Source organism: Frankliniella occidentalis, unplaced genomic scaffold (genome assembly GCF_000697945.3).
Source record: "Frankliniella occidentalis isolate FOCC.00 unplaced genomic scaffold, Focc_3.1 Scaffold20, whole genome shotgun sequence".
In the NCBI taxonomy this organism is placed as follows: Eukaryota; Metazoa; Arthropoda; class Insecta; order Thysanoptera; family Thripidae; genus Frankliniella; species Frankliniella occidentalis.
In genome coordinates, this window is record NW_026267150.1 from 1576816 (window position 1) to 1592852 (window position 16037).

At 50.8% G+C, this 16037-nt stretch overlaps 1 protein-coding gene across 1 annotated transcript in view; it reads right to left on the minus strand.

Moving 5' to 3' along the window:
- Positions 1-15650, minus strand: part of LOC113202246 (serine-rich adhesin for platelets) — a 21738-nt gene extending 6088 nt beyond the window's left edge. Inside the window, exons 1-6 of the mRNA XM_052264650.1 lie at positions 15602-15650; positions 9636-15481; positions 8973-9465; positions 8061-8221; positions 6738-6930; positions 532-974 (exon numbers count right to left, since the gene is read on the minus strand). Coding sequence (XP_052120610.1) covers positions 532-974; positions 6738-6930; positions 8061-8221; positions 8973-9465; positions 9636-15481; positions 15602-15650 — 7185 coding nt within the window. The remainder of the gene's footprint in view (positions 1-531; positions 975-6737; positions 6931-8060; positions 8222-8972; positions 9466-9635; positions 15482-15601) is intronic.
- Between the last annotated feature and the right edge of the window lie 387 nt (positions 15651-16037).

Consider the following 16037-nt stretch of genomic DNA (forward strand, 5'->3'; position numbering starts at 1 on the left):
TTGGTGTGAGGTATGTTTGCCTCACACCGTTTGGTGTGAGGTATTTTGCCTAACACCATTTGGTGTTAGACTGTCTCACACCCGAGTTTCCAGAGCGGTATATATTTTTTCAACACACCGAAATTATTGTGCTATGGGCAGAAATTTCAAAAAAAGTGTGCAGCGTCTAAACGAGCGGTGGTTTATTCGTAATCGGCAATCTTATCAATAAACGTAATCAATCTTAAGACAACGCTCCTAAAACTGTTGACTAGTTCTAGGTAAACTTAAATAGAGTGATGCGATATCCAAATGACCATGGATCCCGATCACGCTATCACAGGCCGTGCAAGAAGAAGGGTTGTGGGTCCGACAAAGCGTGCCCTGCGTGCGTAGGAGTGCACTGACCATATCGACAACTGGACTCACGCGGCTCACGCGGTGGGGGTGGCCGCCGGCCGCGGGGGGCGCCCGCGCGGCTCTGGCTGTGGTCGGGAGGACGCGGGATCACGCCCGGTCGCCGGGCTGGCCGCCGCCCTGGCCGCTGCTGACCTGTTGGCCCGCGTGCTGACCCTGCTGGCCGTTGCTGGCCGCGCCGGTGTCGGTGCCGTGGCCGTCGTCGCCGCCGTCCGCCACGCTCTGGTCCTGGCTCTGCTCGCGCAGCTGGCGACGCACTTTGTAGCCGCGGAAGCCGGCCTGGATCTTGGTGGCGGCGGCCTCGGCTGTCTTCATCGCGCCCTCGCTCGGGGAGGCGGAGGGGGCGTCGCCGCCGAGGGGAGGGGGGGCCGCGGCCGTCGCGCCGCCGGGGGCCTCAGCGTCGGCCTCAGCGTCGGCCTCGGCCACGTGGACCTCCTGCTGCGGCGGTTGCTGCTGCTGCGGCGGCGCCTCGGCGGGGCGGGCCTCGGACAGCTGCGGGGAGGACGTGAAGCCGGCTCGGCCCGTCCCTGGTGGCTGCTGCTGCTGCTGCGGCTGCTGCTGCTCTGGGTCGGGAGGAACTGGAAGGGAAACACAACTCGCTTAATATAGACACAGCACGCGCGGGTTGGGCTGGGCTCGGGAGCACAAGATCACGGAGGCAAAAAATAAATTAAAAATACCAAACGCTGACAATGAATGCAGGTCTCTAATCCCCATCTATCGACAGAAAATTACTTGTGTAGAGACGATCTGCGCTTCGAAATTATATTTTAAAAGCCACCCTGGGACTTTGTAGTGGGGTTGGGTTTGTTGTTGTTGTTGTTGATGATTTCCCTCGTAAAGACTAATCATTGGAACTGTGAGATTGAAGCATTCTCTGCTACTTCCTCGACAAATAAGCGACACGCGTTAGTTGACATCCAACAGACAGCAGGGAGGGAAACCTCCCGGCCACTAGGATGAAGGACCCCCTCAGTTTTCCCCCTCCACCGACTTTTCCCTCGAGTAGAGGAAAACAGGATCGGGGGAGGGGGAGGGGTGGGCGAAGCAAAAGGGAGGGGGAGAAAGGGGCCTTGGCGGCCGCGGGTGGGGATCGTCCGTTATGACTGGGAGAACACAGCGCCGCCATGCGGACCAACGGCGCGCGCGGCGGCGCAACGAAACGAAGGTCAAGTGCAAGGCGCGCGGGGCGGCGCGCTGGCAGGGGGAGGCGGATGAGGTCCGCGCTGCTCTGTCGGCATGCGTTTTGAGACTGTTCTCCTTTGAAACGCTTAAAAAGGTGATTTCAATACCGACAGCCTCTGTATGCCACTCATGGGCTACCGTGCGGGCATGTAGGTATCGTTACGTCTATGGTACCATAAATAGTGAATAATTACTGTAGGGATGCCTGTTGCTGAGGCATTCCGACGACGGTACCCGGGACTGGGGTTTGACGGTCAGCCCCCCAGGGGAGAGGTGGTTGGCGGGGCTGCTCCCGTCCGCCATGGCGAGGCGGGGTGGGGGGCGGTGGGGAGCAGCGGGGTGCCCGTCAACTCAGGTGGGATCCATCGCGTTACAATCGGTCACGTCCGCGCCAGTTTAGGTCTGAGAAATATTGACACCAGAAGACCGTAAAAATAGAATGCTTTACAGGGAAATTACACTAAACTATTTCGGACACGAGAAGCCGGGAGGAATAGGGTTTACACATTGTTTTTAAATATGAAGGCATTGCATTTGTGAACATGTTTATTGGTCTTCTACGACCATGAAAAGAAAGAAAAACACAGTCACCTGTTATTTGTGTTACCATTGCGTTGATCACTTGAAAATTTCCGTATTCTTGAGTAACTTTTACATTTTTCAATTTTCAGAAATTGGAATAGATTTTACATTAAAAACAATATAATGCCCTTCATTGCCCTCTACTAAATTTAATCAAATTCAAAAATCATTTTCAGGCCTGTTTGTTTCCATGCCTCAGTTGGCAACAATACCTACAGGGACGGCTCAAGCTCAGACGCTCCGCTGCGGCTATATTCCCCGTGGAGAGAGCGGCATATCCGATATATCAAACCAAGCGGCAGCCGAAAATCATAGTAGGTAAAGTAAGTACAGTCGTTTTAAAATTTACATTATAATGCGCGGTTCTAAAGTGTTGGCAGAAAGGAGAGTATAAATGCGGAGCGGGAGCGGGAAAGCGAGGAAGAAGCACGGGAAAAGATAGCAGGCTGGCCTGCGGCGGGGGACGAGGAGGACGAGGAGGGGAAATAAGGCAAAGAAAAAGAGTTTGGCCCATTCCATTGCACACCGCATGCAGGTTGCAGCGGTTGCAGCTGATAAGGGAAACTAAACAGGGCACTATAGTAGCAGAACGAGCTGAGGGGGAACAGACAAACATCTCTCACATTGTCGCGCGAGCCTTGTGACCAGATAACACCTTAAACACGTCATAAAGTAGCTACTTAGTGGTGAATTGTATTGCTGGTAAAGAGGGGCAAGAAACGGGCAACAAACTGCTGTTTTGGGGGCCCTTCTTTCTTGTACTGCATGCCCATATAAAAAGGTCAGCCTGGCTTGTGGAAGCACCTGCTGAATCTGTTGTCCAGTCTTCAGGGTGCCTTGCTGAAAAGAGGGGGGGGGGCAGAATATATGTTTCTCTGGAGTCATCACGCAGGCAAGAAAGGCCTCAAAATAATTATACTCGCTGATAACAATTTGTTGGAAACAATGGGATTAATTTTGCACGGCAGCAATATCATGGCCCATATCAAACACGTCAGCAGCTCACCACGCCACGCCTCGCCGCCGGCCGGGCTGCGCTAGCCCTCGGACTGAGCCCAGCAGTCTGGCCGCTTTTAAATTTAGTGCCAACTCGCTGGCAAATCGCTTCGCATCGCGTTGTGGCGCTCTGCGCGGCGCGGCACGGCGCGGGCTTGGGACTCGCTTGTTGTCTCATCACAATGAGAGCCACTCAGTTCAGTTGGGCCACTCCGCCCGCCCCTCCCCGCTCGGCCCCGCCGTCAGCCGGCTCCACTAGAGGAGAGAGGGCCAACCAGAACTTTCATCTTGAAACAATGCCATATTTTCGGTCGAAATAAATACTAAATGGTGATTGCGCATACATATAGAATGTCACTCCATTTTAAAACGGCACTGCCGTAAAATAACATATGTGAACGGGCAAGCAAATGTTCACACACTGAATATCGAAGCGGGGCTTCCAATAGAGGTTATTAATGGGACGACTGCCTTGCTCTGCTGTCCAAATAGGATTCTTTTCATGCGATAAATGGATCGGGTGGTCTACGTGCCACAGTGGAGCGGTCGTGCCTACACTTGGTGCGTTGTGTGCATCGCGCACGGAAACGCGCGGAAAACCTCGTCGGATCTCATGGTTTGTATCACATCGCCTATACCCGGGGTTCATTGCCTTGGTTAGACGGGCTAGGGATCGTCCAAAAGGCACGCCCGTCATTCGCCGTTCGTTGCGAATCTGCCAAGTTCAGCCTAAGCAAGCTCTCATAGCGCCTGGTTGGTAGGCAAAATCTTGTCCTCAGTGCATATATGTAATGCGGGGCGGCCTACCCTGAGTCTCGCAGGCGCTGAGTGCCCGTATTTTCTCGGATGAACCTGAGAAAAATGGATATACAGAGAGGGTATTTTACGCCGGACATTTGTTTCTGTTTATACTACCAGATGTTGGCGTGCAAACGGGTTGCATACTCGCACGGAACCAGGAGGCGCCGTGGTGCGAGCCGGTAGGCGAAGGCGGTACAGTATAACCGAACAAAATGTCTCGTTTAGAACAGCCACCCTGTATTTTCAGGACAATGATTCCTTAAACACCGACAGTCAGTTAGACAAACCTGGGCGCAAGATAGCATACGTCACATTACATCATATCTACCCAGACAGTGGTCAGCCAATCCGGACGGGCTCTTCAGCGGCACCAAGTGTGTGACACGCTGGTTTTGCCGAGACGGCGAAGTGACACCTCCCCCTCCTCGCGCTATTCCTCGATGTTCAATAGCAGCCCCCTTCCCCCATGTGAGCTTGCGTGAGCAGGGTGGCGCGGCGGCGTCCCCCGCGCGCCACTTTCGCTCTCCCGTCCCCTCTGGTGACGTCGCGCTCCTTGAGTGACGGGTCGCCAATGCGCCGCTCCCCCACCCTTCTCACCTCGTTGAAAAGAGAAATACCCTACACGAGGTTGGCCGCGCGCCCCCTTGAACACCCCATCCCCGCTCCCCACTTCCCCTTAATCCACCAGGGACTCATAATCAGCTATATCCCTCTCACTCCAATACCAAAGCGTACACCAAGCAAGAGCACGAATGTCACTTATAATCAATAATTTTGATTCCGGTCGACACGGCACGATCGGTGGGGCAGTAAGGCAACCTTTAACGACAACGCAACAGGAACTTCTCTGATTTCCGGCCGTCCTTATCTCGGTACATGCGTCACCGGTCGTGCGGCATTTGTTTTGAATTGAGATACTACCGTAATTAGAATACGGGTAAAAAAGAGGAGAGGGAGGTAGTGTTTTGACGCCAGCAAATGGCCGTATGGTGGGTGGGTTTACAGACGGTGAAAGGCGAACATCCTCGCTGACGCGCTCGCTGATCAGCTTCAGCCAGGATTGGGTGCAGGGGTAGAGAGGGTGATTGGGGGGAAGCTGACAGTGAGAGCGGTGTATATCCTGCGAGTGGGCATTGGTATTGCTACAAACAGCTCCACCCCCCCCCCTTTTTCTAACACCACCACCACGCACCACGCCGCCAGACGCCACGGCTCGGCCACGCGGTGGTCGGAAGTACATGTGGTTTGACGTCAAGCCGCGTGGCATGAAGAATTAGTCCGTGGGCTGAGATGTCCGAACACAGTCTCCCTGCACTCTCGAGGTGTGACGCACGAAGCAGCACGAAGCCACCCCAACACGCCCACCTGTCCCTCCCCATACCTGCAGCCCACTCGCAGCCTGGACCGAGCACCTACACCACACCACCGGGTACTGCGATTCCCTGTCGAGGACACACTCTAGGATGTGGCGCAGTGATCAACGCGATGCTATCAGGCAATGGATCTCTGACTACTTTAAGTTGGGTTATTGCTGCTCGTGGGCAACAAACTGGGAACAATGCCCACTTGGCAGCAGAGCTGCTCCGAACGCGACAGTCGACTCCAGACACAGGGCGTCGCGCTTGGTACCTTCCCGGTTTCTTTATTTTTACTCCGACCGAACCCCTCAGAGGCTGGTTTCCGCCAGCATGCAGGGCGTTTGCGTTCACAGCCATCACTATAGTTGGGATTCTATTTTTCCTACATGTTTCCGGTATGCCATCGAAATCGAAAAGAAGTTACCACCCCGAAAATTGATGGCACAGGAAGTTCTACAAGAGGGAGAAAACGTCGGAAACAGGGGAGAAAAATGTAGTATCGGTATTTCCCTCACTACGATACAATTACTACAAAGTGACTGATCGAAAGCCGCCTTTACTCTTCTAAGTATAGTACTTCCCCCTGTGACACGAGACACCCTCGAACGACAGAAAAGGTAGGGTCGACGGTCGCCCCGTGCCGTGCCGTGGCCCTGTCCAAGGCGGGCTCGCTGACGCCGCCACCGTTGCAGAGCGCGCGCTGGCCACGCTTACCTCGGTGTGCTTGTGGTATCGCACGGCGCGCGCAGGACGACTGGGCAGGACGCTTTGCTCCGCTTATGCTCCTGCTGCTGGGAGGGAGGCTGCGCGAGCACTGCTGCAGCCCACCCGCCGCGCCTCACCGGACGGCCGGCACCTTGGCCAAGCGCGCCGCCGGCGGCGGCAGGGCCAGCAGGGGCGCTATACGCGTCGAGCGAGAGGGGCAGAGCGAGGGAGAGCGCCGCGGCCTGGCAGAGGGCGAGGCCGAGCATGAACGTGCGTCATCTCGGGTCTAGACCCTCCCTTTTCCCTCCCCCTCCTCCACCACCACCTCGCGACCGCCGCCGCTACACCTTTTCATCCCGTTGGCGTAAACGGGCCGCCGACCAAAACATCTCTCCTCGCTGCAGGACCAACAGGATGCTGATAAGTGGCGGGAGGGTGGGGGCCGCCGTGCGTCACGTCAACCGCCGCCGTGGTGGTTGGGCACCCCAACGGGCAGTGCTCCGGCAGAAAGGGGCTGTTTGAAGCCCGACTGCGACGGGCGGGGGGCGAAGCCCTGTGGGTTGCATGCATACTGGCGTAAGTTGCGCCTACCTTCAGGCGTCTCATCTCAGCCGGGTGGAGGGGTGGGGGGAAGAGGGGAAGGGACCGATGACCGACCCCTACCTGCCAGAAAAGAGTAGGTGGTGGTAATGGGTGGTAATCGAGGCATCTTACACTGGTGCAGCACGACGACGTCGTGGAACTCGCCGGTGTGCCTGGGCTCCAGGTGGGTCTCGTCCAGGCTGCCCGGCGTGCTGCTCGAGGTGGTGGGCAGCTGCATGGCGTTGCCGCGGTGCAGGCTGCGCCGGTGGTGGTGGCGGCTCGCCCGGCTCATCAGCCTGGCGCCCTCGCCCTGCCCGGAGTCGTCCTGAAAAAAGAGTAGAACTGTCATGACTAATTCCTTGCTATACTCTAAGGTATGTAAAAGCTAAGCATTAGCATAGCTAAAGATGTAACAGCTGCATGAAGCTTTGCAAAAGTAGTATACCTCTCCATTTCCTGTGTGTCTGAGAGAACGCATCACAGTGCTAGTGCTGCAGGTTTGCCTACTCGCTAGCTAAAGCCGCAGGGTGCCCCCCTGTTGGGGGAGGGAGTAGGCAAACCCCAAGGAGTGCACAGTGCGCGCTGTGATGTGCCCAGTTCTGTGAACAGGTTACTTTTTCTTTGAGTGTGGTGTTCTCGGTATATAAAAATCCTATACCATGGACCTTCACTCATTAGAGGAAGAATGGGGAGAGATAGTCGTGGGGGTGAATGTTCATGCTTGCGTGTGGTTGTGTTGTGTTTCTGCGTGAGTGTGAGAGAGGGGGTGAGGGGAGGGGGGGCGATCTTGATGGGGTAGCCCTATTTCTAGTGTCGCAGACCTGTGACGGGAAGTGCGGCCAATAAATTGTCTGAAACGATGCAGTGAAAGCAAGTGTGCTGCGTGGTGAGACGGAGTGACGAGTGTTTTGTGAACAGCGAGAATTTGTATTTCCCCCACCCGCAAACGTTACTTTGATTTATGGTTTCAAAGTTTTGATGATAAAATAAATAATATAGAGGAGCGGATTCTGACCCTCCCACATCCCTAAAATGAACAATACAAGAACAATAAAAAAAGGAACAACTAAACGAATCACTCCCACCTCTCAAGGCAAAGCCGATTAGATTTTGCTAGGAAGGTGTTCTGACGGTTCATTTACTGCATTCGCGGGCTGCGCCACAGAACTAAGTACATGTGGGATAGGCGCGTCGCAGCAATATGAGTGTTTCGCGAAATGTCGTGGGACGTGCGCTCTAAATGGGTAGGGACAATTATTTCTGCAACAAGGTTAGACGTGTCTTTGTGCACATATTTATCAGATAAAAATTTGGATCTGATTTAGATGTGCATATCTCGCGTCTTTTATCGAAACTACGTACAAAATTGTCCCTCCCCATTCAGTGTGTGGCCTGGCCCTGGCGTACATCTACGAAGTGTAATACAGCAAGTCTGTGTGGTGTACGCTTACTCACCGTGCCCTCCTGCATCTCCTGCTCCAGGGTGCGCCAGATGTGCTCGTCCAGGTCGGGGCCCCGCAGGACGCGCTGTTGCATAGACACGGCGGAGCGCACGGGGGTGTGACGCTCAGGACCCGAGGATAACCCACTGTCTAGCGAACGCGCCCACTCGACACCTGCGGAAGGGTGGAGAGAAACCACGGGTTATTAAAGCGACGCTCTCTGTAGACAGATTCACAAATAAGCAGCTATTCAATGCCTTACGTTTGTAACACGAAAAATAAGAACTAGTTGCCACAACAAATAAATTAGGTAAATTTCGGATAGACAAGAAATTTGCTGTGGCAGCTAACAGTTGGTTGCCACAGACAGGATAGTTGCTACAGCGAAGCTCACTGATAAACTAAGTGTTCAACTGCTCAACACTTCGAAGTGTGCAACTGCAAGTTAAATACTTGCAAGTGTGCAACTGCAAGTTGAATACTTGCAAGTGTGCAACTGCAAGTTGAATACTTGCAAGTGTGCAACTGCAAGTTGAATACTTGCAAGTGTGCAACTCCTCGGTTGAGCACTTCCTACACAGTAAGCGTCCAATCTAATGAGGTGTTCAACCGAGGAGTTGCACACTTGCAAGTGCACAACACCCGAGTTTAACACTTACAAGTGTACGACTAGGGAGTTGCACACTTGCAAGTATTCAACTTGCATTTGCACACTTTCAAGTGTTGAGCAGTTGAACACTTAGTTTATCAGTGCTGTCGGGGCAAGAGCCAATTGGCTCGTTCTGACAGCGAAACACCCAATTAGTTGTCGAACAGATTGGCTCCTGCAGCGACAGCTTAGCTGTGACAACTAACTCTTGTCTGTGGCAACCATGCAATGACGCACTGACGGCCAACAGTTACTTCGTACCCAGTTTCTACAGACCTTTGTGCGCAGCCTGTGACTCCTGATGCGCCCGATGCACCTCAGCGACGTACTTGGCTGGTCCGTACTCGTCGGCCTCTGGCAGCTGGTCTAAGGGATCTAGCTGGTGACGCTGCACCTCGGAGTCCTCGAGGAGGCTCATGGCGCGTACAACCCCTACGTCGGAATCACGGGACATTGACATGGATGCAGACGTGGACGCCGTTCCAGCCGTGCCGTGACGGCCGCCAAGAAGGCGATGTCGTCGGGCGAGATGACCCCGAAAGCCGGCCTGGATTTTTGTGGCTGCGCTTGACAGCGACGACTCGGAGGTCGACGTGTCCTCGTTGTCCGCGCCATGTGAGTCTTGCCGCGAGCCCCTACGCGAACTAGCCTGACGGTCCACACCAACCTCCTCGGCAATCTCTTCTAGAACTGGCTCGATCTGAAAGGGGTTGCGAGCGATCGGTGGAGATGGGACCACTACTTCTTTGCCATCTTCGTCTACCGGCACCTGTGTCAACAAATAAAGTAGAGTAAGAAATATTTGCATAAAAAATACACACAAAAAAGAAGAAAAAATTAATGTTTTGATCTCTAAAGGAAAATCGACAATAAATTTTTTAAAAAAATCAATAAATAATCCTTTTTCAAATTAAAGAATCCTATGAAAATACTACTTACCCCACTATGTTCACGAAACGCGTCTTGAATGGTGGCTGCTGCATGTACCAGTTCGGTTTTGACCATGAGTGTACTTTCCGTAACCTCAGAACTACTGCTATGAGTTTGCTGCCGCGTACTCGATGAGGTGGTGATCGTTGTCGATTTACTAGCTTCAGACGAACTGTCATCCCTTTGATCCCGTGGGGATCTGGCCTTGTCTAGAGCGTCTTCGACAACAGTATTTCCAGCTGCTTCAACGGCGCTTTCTACTGATATGGCTGTCTTCTGCGTTGATCCCTGAGACGGCATTTTCTTCACTCGCTTCTTCGATTCTTCTGTGGAGTCTTCTGCTAGACTTTTGGCTTTGCGCAATGTGCCTCTGCGCCTTCCTTCGCCTGCAGACGTTTTCGGGGCTATTTCAGCCGAGGGTTGTACTTTCTTGGCCGACCTTATCGTGTGAGGCACTTTTGATTTGATCTGGTCAGTCCCGCTTAAGGGTGCAGTACGAGTGGTCTTCCCAGAGGATGCTACTGTACTCTTCCTTAGGTTACTTTCCCAGCTGTCCGACTTGAGAGGAGCTTTCCTGACGGTGATGTCTGTTGTAGACCGGCCTCTGCGGACCGCGCCGCTTCTGTCACGTGGAGAGGCCTGATGTGAATCCCTTAGGGAGGACACCTCCCTTTTGACTCGTTCGTGAATGCTCTCAGAAAACTGATTGACCTTGCTGGCAGTTGACACAACCGTCTCAATTTCTGACTCATGTTTTATGTCACTTTCGCTATGCGCAGTGTATTCCGCGCCGCTGTGTACGGTTTTTTTCATTTCAGCAGATATGCTTTCCTCTGCATGACTGAGGGCCATTTTCACAGATTCGTCAGTCCGTTGTAAATTCGACAAAGTAATGTCTTCTGCAGTGTTTTCTGTTGCCACTCTGGTTTTACCAGTGGCTATGTCCAGGCTCTTCTGATCTGATACGCCTGAAACCAGGACTGGTATTTTGGATTGTTTTTCGGATTTCCCAGTCTCTTTATTATTTAAGGATGTGACTTCAGACGGGCCATGTTGGTTTTTAAGCGCTTCTGCAGATATTGCTTCTTCGGCTCGATCTAGAGCATTTCGAACAGATTTCTCAGCCAACTCCAACACAGATACAGTGTCGTCTAAAGTAGTCGTTTTGTTTGTTTCTACATCAATTCTAATGCTATCCTTGACTGCAGGTTTAACATCTTCGTCATTTTGTACTGTTGCATCGTCTACCATCTTCCTCGATGCAATGGTGTCATCGTCCACATTCATTACTGCCAAGACTTTTCGAGATTCGGCCGTAATAACATTTTCAGCATGGTCGAGTGCTCCTTTGACAGACTTCTCCGCAATTTCCAGAGCTTTAACAGTCGCATCTTTGGCAGCATCTTCGGCAATCGCAATAGTTTCAACGTTGTCGTGTGTCTCTTGGGCCAATTTATTACTGAGAGGTGGCTCATTCTCAATATTTCCACTCATGTCTTTAGCACTTTTTTGAGCCTGTTCAAGAAGCGACAGGCTCTTATTTGTCTCAGAAGATATCGTTAACTCAGCCTGATCTAGTGCTTTCCGAACTGAAGCTTCTGCCAATTCTAGCGCTGCAACAGTCTCGTCTTCAGCCTGGGTAACTTTTGCAATGATAGTCTCTTCGGCAGCAAGATTTTCGGAAAATAAGGATTGCTGCAGCTTTGCCTCTTCTTGTTTTACGATTTCCTCGGTGGACTTAATAGTGCTTTGGAGGCGTTCGTTAGCCTGAAAGACGAGCTTAGATGCCTCTGTGTCAGTAAATAACTCTTGTTTGGTGATAACTTCGTTATGGATTTCACTTGAGAGCAATTCACTGCTTTTTTGAACGTTTGCTACGTCATCAACAGTTTGGTTTTTATTTAGATGAGAACTCAAGACGACTATGTTTTCGGTCTCTGTTACTCCTTGAAGTGAGTCCTCGTTGTTCTCATTGGTCGTCTCTTCTGTGGCATTAGAAAAACTTCCCTCTTTTTGAGATAATTCTGTATTCGAAACGTTCATTTTCCCCATATCGATTTTAGCACTATTAGCAGCCCCCAGTTCATGTACAGCGTTAACATGACCTCTGACGCTTTCAATGTTTCCTGAAACTGCATTATGCACTGCCGCAATTTTTGAAACACCCTTATTATTTACCTCAGGGTGTTCTGTTTCAGAATGTGTTGTGCCTTCGTGACTGGGTCTCTCAAAGCGAGGTTCTCCGAAATTCGCCACATTCTCGGTTCTCTCGGCATGTTCCGATAAAACATGAACCGGTGTTGCGTCTTCTAAAACAACATGAGCAGATGATCTGGCGCTGGCTAAAACCCCGGAAGTTGTGTTGTTCCCATTATCAGTTGTAATGCCGTCCGTTACCGTTTCCCCATCCAATAGCCTATCCGACTTTGCCCCGGCAACTATGTTCTTGCCTACTTGAGCATGTGCTAAACTTGTCGCTGCCGTGGAAGACGCCTCGTCAGCTTTGTCAAGCGTATCCAGAGCTACAGATGTACTACTTCCGTCTGCTTGTGCGATGTCCTCTATCGCTTGACCTATATCTTCGCCAGCCCTTTTTGTGACACTAGACACATCTTCAGACATTTTTTCAGCAACGGCTTCCACATTATCTACAGTGGTAACAACTGCATGGTCTATTGAAGCGTTCATAATCGATTTCGACATGTCCAAACTTTCGATCGCCCCAGCAGCCGTGCTATTTACAGCTTCTAATATTGATGACGACGTCTCTTCATAAGTTTCATGTGCCTCCGATGTTTTATCCTTTACAACTTCAACAGCTTTTGATATCGAATTCTCCACATTTCCAACGACATTCAAAACTGAATCCTTTACATCGAGTACGGTATCGACTGCTTTAGTTTTAATGTCCTGACCAGCTTCCGATGTTTTGTCTGTTGCGATTTCCACAGTTTTAGTAATTTCATCTCGAACACCGGTGAGAGCTTTAGAGGTTTTACTTTTTAAAGCATCCAATGCAGTTGCGGCACTGTCTTCAGCGTGTCCCAATGCTGCCCCAAAACTTTCTTCTATGCCCGATAGTTTCTTACTGACAGTACTTTGACCCTGGTGTGCAGCCTCGTTTATGGTTTCTTCAGCATAAGCAATGATTCCTTCCGAGCCAGCGACTACACTCTCTTGAACTTTGCTGACTTTATCCTCGACGTTGTGTACCCCAGAACTGAGATTGCTTCTTGTAGATACAATAGCTGATTCAATACTGCCTTTGGTATCTTCGATAGAGGATTTTACAGAGGTAAATCCCCGAGATGCGCTGTCAATTAGACCATGGCCAACGGCTTTTACATTACTTTCAATGCTGGTTTCTGAAGAGTTTATTTCCGCCGTAGTTCCAAGAGCTGTTTCATTTGTTATCTTATACAGTTGTGTATTTTTGGCATCATCCAAAAGCGCACTGCTGTCCACAGTATCTGTTTGCAGAGCTGTCTTACTTGATGTGACTGCCTCGTTGGGGAATATCTCAGCAGCTAAACGTTCGGAATCTTTTGTGTCTAATACAGCATCTTTTGGAACTGTCATAATGTTTTCTCCGTGAATGTTTGGGTCCTGAATGTTATTTTCGTCATCGTGCGAAACACCGTTACGACTGAAAAGTCCCTTTGCAGCGCCGTGGGCTTTGTGTGCAATCTTCACAACGTCGTCAGTCCACTTCCTGTCTACCTCTTCTTCTGGCATGGAATCCAGAAGCTCAGATTCAGACTCGACATTGACAACAGCCTCATCTTGTAGGCTTGGTAAATCTTGTAGGGAGTCATCAACTGACATGTAAGATTGGGGCTCATTAGGAAGTGATTCAAACCGACCAGCATCGTCTTTTGGCAGAAGATCGCCTTTCATTTCGGCAGAAGCGACAACCACGTTATCCCACTTAGTTACTTTGGCGAGTGGGTCCGTAGGATATTCTACAATTAGCACATCGTCATCCTGGTTCACCTCCAAACCTCCATCTTCAATTTCATGCTCAACATAGGCAGAAGTACTCCTCGGTTCCGTCACCGTGTAGGTGCGAGGTGAAGAAGTGCCAACTCCACGATTGTAATTTTGACCATGATGGGACAATTCCGAGTTTTTGTTTTCCTGGCTAAGCTCCGTTGAGTGTTTAATGCCTGGACCGAATTCTTCTTGAACACTTCCTGAAACTGACGGGATTGAATCTATTCGCTCAAGGTGCGGTTGCTTCATTCCTGGCGGGTTTAATGGTATGTATACAGCGTCCGCAGATATGATAAATGACTCCTGCGAGTCGGAACGTTTTGGTTCAGGTGGATCTCCAGTTTCCATGGCCATTGCACCTGCTTCTACAGCTTCATCGGATCCTAACGATATGATTGACTGGCCTATTCTGCTTGTCACCAAGCTCATTTCTTTCATAACATCGATACCCTTTCTTGCGACAGGGGACGTTTGTTCGCCTTCTTTCCCTGTGGATTGAATGCCACTTTTGTCTTTCACCCTTACGTCAACTGCTATGCATTCTGGTTCGTCACAAGGGTGCAAGGTTTCGAGAGTTGGATCACGAGACATTGCTAGGGCTGGCTTGATGAGAGTGGAGCCGGCAGTAGACATTTGGGAACCATACCAATGATTATTTTCACTTTCTTTTGCAACAATGGATCCTGACCGCGAAAGTTGTACTGCACTTTTGTCAGGAATTATATCATTAGCAACTGTTATGTCTTTATCATCATGCACCGCCCTTTTCGTCCGGTTACTGTACATTGGTTTACCGTTTTCGTCAACTGGAATAGGTTTGCCCGTCTCATCTACATCGACGCTGTCATCAATATCTGTCACATTTGCTATTGGTTGAACAGCTGCAAATGAAGTTGCGACGTGCTTTCCGATTTCACTTTCATGAGCGTGTGTGGTAGAATTAACAGCTTGTTTGACAGGTTCAACAAAATCGGAATGCGCCTCGTCGTGGCTTACAGACTGACGCAAACTGTCTGAATTTTCTTGCAAAGAGTGTTGAGGAAAAGACAAAGCTGTGCCGGTATGCAAGGTATCTGTTCTGACTAGCCCCACATCCTGCGGCCGACTGTGGACAGTAGCATGATTTCCAAGAAGAAGGTTGGAATGTTTTATTTCTTCGTGAATAAAACGATTATGATCAAAGTCAGCAGCAATTATTTCTACCGTGTCTTCTTCGTCCTTATTTTCTGAAGCGTATTCAGGCTGAGAATGCTCTGCATCTTCTTTCTCAGCGTCAATAAGACCTATTGTTGAAGCAGCAACAACAGTTAGTGCGACTATTTTCGGTGATATTTTCGGGCTAGAGTTATGGTCTGAGCTTTCTTCAGAGAGTGTCTGAAGTGCCCCTTTGGTGATAATTATCTCCTCTACAGGTCCATCGAAGTCTCCAGGCAATCCCTCTGCAACAAGGCCTTCTTTCTCCATTTGTGTAACGATATTTAATTCGCCGTCCTTTAGCTCGATTACGTCAGCTGTTCTCGAGATAACTACGGTAGGTGGAATGATAGGATCCCCATTTTCTTCAGAGCCAGAGCTTGTTTTTGTGCCAGTTGAGTCCTCTGGAGTATCAATGCGCAGGCTTTCCACGTCATCCCGAGGCGTTGCCTGGTCCTCGTCGGTCGGGTAGTCATGGCCATGGAAAGAAACTCCCTTTAACCCTGAAGAAGAATCTTCCTTTGAGCCTTCTTTGGAAAGGTCAGATCCCTTATCATTGTCAGTTTCATCCAAGGGAATAATAATCTCTGTTTTTGTTGCCGTGTCAACAGTATCATCAATACTCCCTGATGGGACGACATGACGTGAATACGACGAAAAGACGACGTCTGAAAGTCGTCGTATATGACGTTGTACTGTGTCGTGTTCCTGTCGTGCCGGCGTTGAATTGTTTCAAAATGCGACGCGTCCGATTTATACGACGCATCCGACGACCTTTCAAACCTGACGATAGCACGACCTATTTGGTGAGATGTGCGTCGTATCAGACCATATCATGACGTCGTGTATGCGACGACGTCCGATGCCGCCCGGGCGACTGGACGGGTAGGCGTCGTATCTGACGAAAACACGACGTGTGTGCGACGACGTCCGACGCCGCCCAGGCGATTGGACGGGTAGGCGTCGTGGGTAGGCGTCGTATCTGACCAAAACACGACGTCGTATCTGCGTCGGACACCTGACGTCAGCTTTAGTATCTACACGACCGGACAACTAGCGTCGTATCTGACCAAAACACGACGTCGTATCTGCGTCGGACACCTGACGTCAGCTTTCGTGTCGACACGACCGGACGCCTAGCGTCGTATCCGACCAAAACACGACGTGACGTGTGTGCGACGACGTCCGACGTCGCCCAGGCGACTGGACGGGTAGGCGTCGTAT